At 41.1% G+C, this 5,535-nt stretch overlaps 1 protein-coding gene across 1 annotated transcript in view; it reads left to right on the top strand.

Moving 5' to 3' along the window:
- The first annotated feature begins 512 nt into the window (after nt 1–512).
- Nucleotides 513–5,535, top strand: part of LOC111951937 (storkhead-box protein 1-like) — a 71,648-nt gene continuing 66,625 nt past the window's right edge. Inside the window, exon 1 of the mRNA XM_023970303.1 lies at nt 513–1,055. Coding sequence (XP_023826071.1) covers nt 731–1,055 — 325 coding nt within the window. The 5' untranslated portion in view covers nt 513–730. The remainder of the gene's footprint in view (nt 1,056–5,535) is intronic.

The following is a 5,535-nucleotide window of genomic DNA, read 5'->3' on the forward strand; positions in this document are numbered from 1 at the left end:
ATGATGTCCAATCAAAGCTACTGTAGATATGTGATTTGAAGTCATTTTATCTGTGGACAGTGACCTTGAGCCTTCTTGGATGGGCACTTCTAATGTAACTCTATGGCAGCAACCAAGGGTCTAGAATTTTCTAGCTCTACCCGTAGACTTGGCGGTGACGTAGTGTCCCCATGAGTGACAGAACACTGAGCCAATCACAGCGCAACGCTCCGTATTTTCTGCTGGCTTGCCCTACGACCACAGAAAGCACTGAGCTAGACTGAAACACCTGCATTTTGGAGCTGCCTTACTCAAGAAAACAAAAAAGAGACCATGTTTGTATGCGGCTTTATTAAYTCAGTGATATATATATCTTTTTTACATTGTTTGCAAACTGATATGTGACACCTATTAATGCCAAAATATTAATGCTAAATATGTGGGGCCTGCCTTGAATGACGGGTCGCCACTGGCCCTGTCACAACTAGCTGATTATCAGCATCCCTCCGCCTCCTCTGCCAGTGTCACCACTGGTTACCTTGGAAGCAGGAGAAACTCTCCCAGTCTGCGCTCTGCTAAATTACAGGCACAGCTCACAGCCACTGTCGGAATGTTTTACAAATTCTAGCGTTCCAATGAGAGTATGGGGGAATAGCATCACTTTACGAGTTGGAAGAAGAGCTTCAATTTTTGATAGTGTCTGTAGCATGATATTTCTCACCTGGAATCGCGCAAATCCGACATAACGAAAATGTCACAACAACGGGTCGTCCAACTGTCGACCGCCTCCCTCGCGCTGGTCTTCGGCAAGGACGAGGAGAGCTCGAGAGCCACGGGTGGAGAGAAATACAAGGCTGCAAGCGGGCAGGAGATTTTTGCCGATTTTAAAGCGCAAAATCTGCGCAGTTTTTGGAATAAAAGACTTGTGAAAGCTATAGCTGAAGTTTACTTTCAAGGATGGATGGAGAATTTGGTGTTGTTCGTCCATGGGAATGCCAACAACCTAGAGGTGCTGAGGGAAGCTTGGATGCGCCGAGCGCTGAGGTCACCCAAAGGGTTTGTCATCAAAGCAGTAGGTATGTACACGAATGATTATTCTAACGTCACTATTTATAGTTGTTTTAATGTGTTTMTTTTATTGACATGTCTGAGAAAACATGCTGCCGGTGCAACAATAAAAAATGGAATGCCCATTGCCATCTTGGCGCACAATAAATTAGGATTTTATTTAATGAGAAAATTATCTAACCTCATAGTGGGTTTAAGTATTGTTAAGTATGGACTTGAGTCCCCATTCACCAGAATTTCTAGGGACTCTTTGGGAAATGCTTTGTTTACACAGCACTTAGCAGCTTCGAGAGAGAAAATGTGTAAGATAATGAAAATAAAAGCCTGAGAAAATGTCAATGACATGTGATCTGATCCTGTCTTCGGGTCAGCCTTTTTTTCTTGCCATGTTCCTGAAGAATTTATACTTAAAAAAAAAAAAGCTTATTGCATTGGACACTTGAAGAGCAACATTGAGATTGAGCATGTATTGCTCATAGTCCCTGTAGAAAAGATAGCCTAAGGTCATTTTATTATATTCTATATTATATGATGCAGTTAGGCTATTGGTCCTCAATACTGTATTTAGATGTATATTACTCAGTAGGTCTATTAACATGATAAGAAATAGGCCTGGCCTACCATATCATTTGTTTGTGATATAACATTATCCAACAAAAAGAGAATGTTGTCTTCAGTGCTAGAGGATGTTCAAGTCTAGGTCTACTATACCCTGCCTGTTTCATTCATGTGGTGATTGGTGTAGAAGTCAAAGCTTTGAAATGCAGGCCTTGGTAAACTATCTATTGGCTCTGTCACAAAGCTTCAGAGGCGATGTCCAATAAACATTGGCTTGCTCAAACATTTGCCTGGTGGTCTTACACATATTTTTGACTGTGTTGACACGTTCTGTCTGTTTGGCAAAGCCTGTTTACAAACCTCTGTACAACCACAATTAGACCTCTCTCTTCTTCTTCTGCTCAATTCATTTCAAAGGGGCTTTATTGGCATGGGAAACACATGTTTACATTGCCAAAGCAATCGAAATAGATAATAAACAAAAGTGAAATAAACATTCAGAAATGAACAGTAAACATTACACTCACAAAAGTTTCAAAAGAATAAAGACATTTCAAATGTCATATTATGGCTATATACAGTGTTGTAATAATAAGTACAAAAGAGAAAATAAATAAACAAATATGGGTTGTATTTACAATGGTGTTTGTTCATCCCTGGTTGCCCTTTTCTTGTGGCAACGGGTCACAAATATTGCTGCTGTGATGGCACACTGTGGTATTTCACCCAATAGATATGGAAGTTTATCAAAATTGGATTTGTTTTCGAATTCTTTGTGAGACTGTGTGATCTGAGGGAAATATGTGTCTCTAATATGGTCATAGATTTGGCAGGAGATCAGGAAGTGCAGCTCAGTCTCCACCTCATTTTGTGGACAGTGTGCACATTGGTGTAAAAACTAACTAGGTAGCCAAATTAAATGAACAACAGGTGTTGAAATCTAATTTTGTACTTATTTGCAATTTGTCAATATTCAAAAAGCCTTTATATGAGTTTCAGAAAGCTATCATTTGATCCTTTTCAGGCAGCTATATTGTGCATGGTGTTTTGAACATCCATACCGTATCTATGACAACATGATCTCATGGCTTGTACAATGTCAGAGAAGACTGGTTCTAGTAGGTGTAAATGACAGCTCTGTGTGGATTTTACACCTAATTATGGTAAGCTCAGAAGATACTAGAGAGAGAGAGAGAGAGAGAGAGAGAGAGAGAAAACATATGTTTCCCATGCCAATAAAGCCCTTGAATTGAATTGAGAGATTTGAAACAAGGTTTATGCAGCATGCAGGTCCAAAACAGACACCCACACACAAAAGTATAGTCACTTTCAATACAGCCTGCTTTGTTGGCCTTGGACACATGGTCAGGAGGCATGTCACAGGTCAGCAGTGTGTGTGTGCTTCAGAGCTGTTCCCCATTTCAGTCTGTATGTCAAGGTGCACTGTGTGGAGAGAGGTAGAGGACAGGAATTAGAGGAAAAGGGAGAGAACCACACAAGGGGAGATGGAGGGAGAGGTAGAGAGGGAAGAAGGGAGGGGAAGGGAATGAGGGAGAAGTGGAGAGGGAAGGGAAGGAGGGAAAGGTGGAGAAGGAATGAGAGAAGGGTAGGGTAGGGAGAGGGAAGGGTATGGAGGAGTGACAGAGAGGTGGAGAGGAAAGGACAGAGGTGAAGGTGAGAGGGAAGGACGGAGGTCGTGGGGAGGGAGGGGGGAGGTGGAGAGGGAAGGGAAGGAGGGGAGAGGTAGAAATTGATATGCCGAACTGTCAGAGAGAGAGAGAGAGAGAGAGAGAGAGAGATATGACATTTGAAATGTATTTCTTCTTTTGGAACTTTTGTGAGTGTAATGTTTACTGTTCCTTTTTTATTGTTTATTTCACTTTTGTTTATTATCTATTTCACTTGCTTTGGCAATGYAAACATATGTTTCACATGCCAATAAAGCCCCATAAATTGAATTGGGTGGGAGAGAGAGCGAGAGATTCCAGTGTGAGAGGTCAACTCCAGTACCAGGGGGGCCCATTCCCAGAAAGGCATAACAACAGAGCCTGTTCATCCTCCTAGTCTCACAATCCACCCCGTCTCCTCATCATTCCTTCACCCAGTGTCTCCCTCACCTCATCCCCTCCAAAAACCCCACCTCCTCAATTCCGTTCCACTGTAACCAGCCACCCCAAGCCCCGGAGACATACAGTTGTCTAAGGAGTTAGATTTGCTTATTTACATACCTCTCAAGAAATGGTAAAAGTGTTTGGCAAAAACAAGCAACAACTCCAAGATCATTACACCACAGAGAAACAATACTGCTTTGAAACACCGGCAGAAAACCAAGATCATACAACCGGATCATAAACCAGATTTATACCAAGAGAAACCAAGATGCATTACAACTGGACAGAAAACAAGATCCTTATAACGCAGAGAAACCAAGATCCTTAACCGGGCCGCAAGAGAAACAAGATCATTACACCCCAGAGAACCAATATCATTACACCGCAGAGAAACATATCCTTATACCACACAGAGAACCAATATCCTTGATACTGCAGAGAAACCAAGATCCTTATACACAGAGAAACAGAGACATTACACCACAGAGAAACCAATAAATCCTTACCGCAGAGAAACCAAGATCCTTAACTCGATAAAATCAAATCATATACGAAAGAAACCGAGATTCTTACACTACAGATAAACCGGCAGAGAAACACATCAATTATACATAAGAGAAACCAAGATCCTTCACTACAATAAACTAAGATCATTATCCACAGAGAAACCAAGAATCCTTACACTACAGAGAACACAAGAGTCTTACACCGTAGAAAGAAAAAAAAAAAACAGAGAAACCTAGATCATTATACTATAGAAAGAAACAGATATTACACTACAGATAGAATTACGATCTTACAACCACAGGAGAAACCAAAGATCATTATTACACAGATAAACCAAGATCGATTATCCCACAGAGAGAACCAAGATCCTTACGAGCTGAGATAAACCAAGATCTTACACCGGCAGAGCAAACCAAGAAAGTCATTATACCGGACAAAGAAACGCAAGATACTTAACACTACAGATAAACTAAAGATCTTACACCGCAGGACAATAGAGAACTAAGTTAGCATTATACTTAAGAGAAACCGGATCCTTACACAAAGAGAAACAAGATCATTACACCGAGCAGAGAAAACAATATCTTACCCGTCCACAGAGAAACCAAATAATTTTTAAACCAAGAGAAATCAAATTATTTTTTTCACCAACAGAGAACAAGATAAAAGTGATAATTTGAAACAGGTTCCTATAATGCTATATTTTAGACTAATTGGCAACTTATTGTGATGATCCGATTCTTGGAAATGCAAAACATACACTGAGTGTGCAACATTAGGCACATCTTTCCTAACACAGTGGCTTGCGAAAGTATTCAGCTCCCCTTCTCATTTTTCCTATTTTGTTTCCTTACAACTGGAATTAAAATATATTTTTGGGGGTTTGTATCATTGTTACAACAACGACTGCCTACAAGTTGCAAAATATTTTTTAATGTGAACAACACTTGAGCGTGCATACATTTCACCCCCCAAATCAATAGCTTTGAAGAGACACCTTTTGCAGGATTACAGCTGCAAGTCTTCTTGGGCTTGTTCTATAGCTTGGCACTATCTAGCATTGGGATTTTGCCCATTCTCAAGGACAAAAACGCTCAAGTGAAGCAATGGTGGTGGCGCATCATGCTGTGGGATGTATTCTCGGGGATGTGAATAGGTATTGGGGTTTTGTGCGGAGAAGTCTCGGTAGCTCTCTCTCTCTCTCTCTCTCTCTCTTCCTCTCTCTCTCTCTCTCTCTCTCTCTCTCTCTCTCTCTTCTCTCTCCCTCTCTCTCTCCCTCTCCTCTCTCCTCTCACTCTCTCCTCTCCCCTTG

This window comes from Salvelinus sp. IW2-2015, linkage group LG25, assembly GCF_002910315.2.
Source record: "Salvelinus sp. IW2-2015 linkage group LG25, ASM291031v2, whole genome shotgun sequence".
Classification (NCBI taxonomy): domain Eukaryota; kingdom Metazoa; phylum Chordata; class Actinopteri; order Salmoniformes; family Salmonidae; genus Salvelinus; species Salvelinus sp. IW2-2015.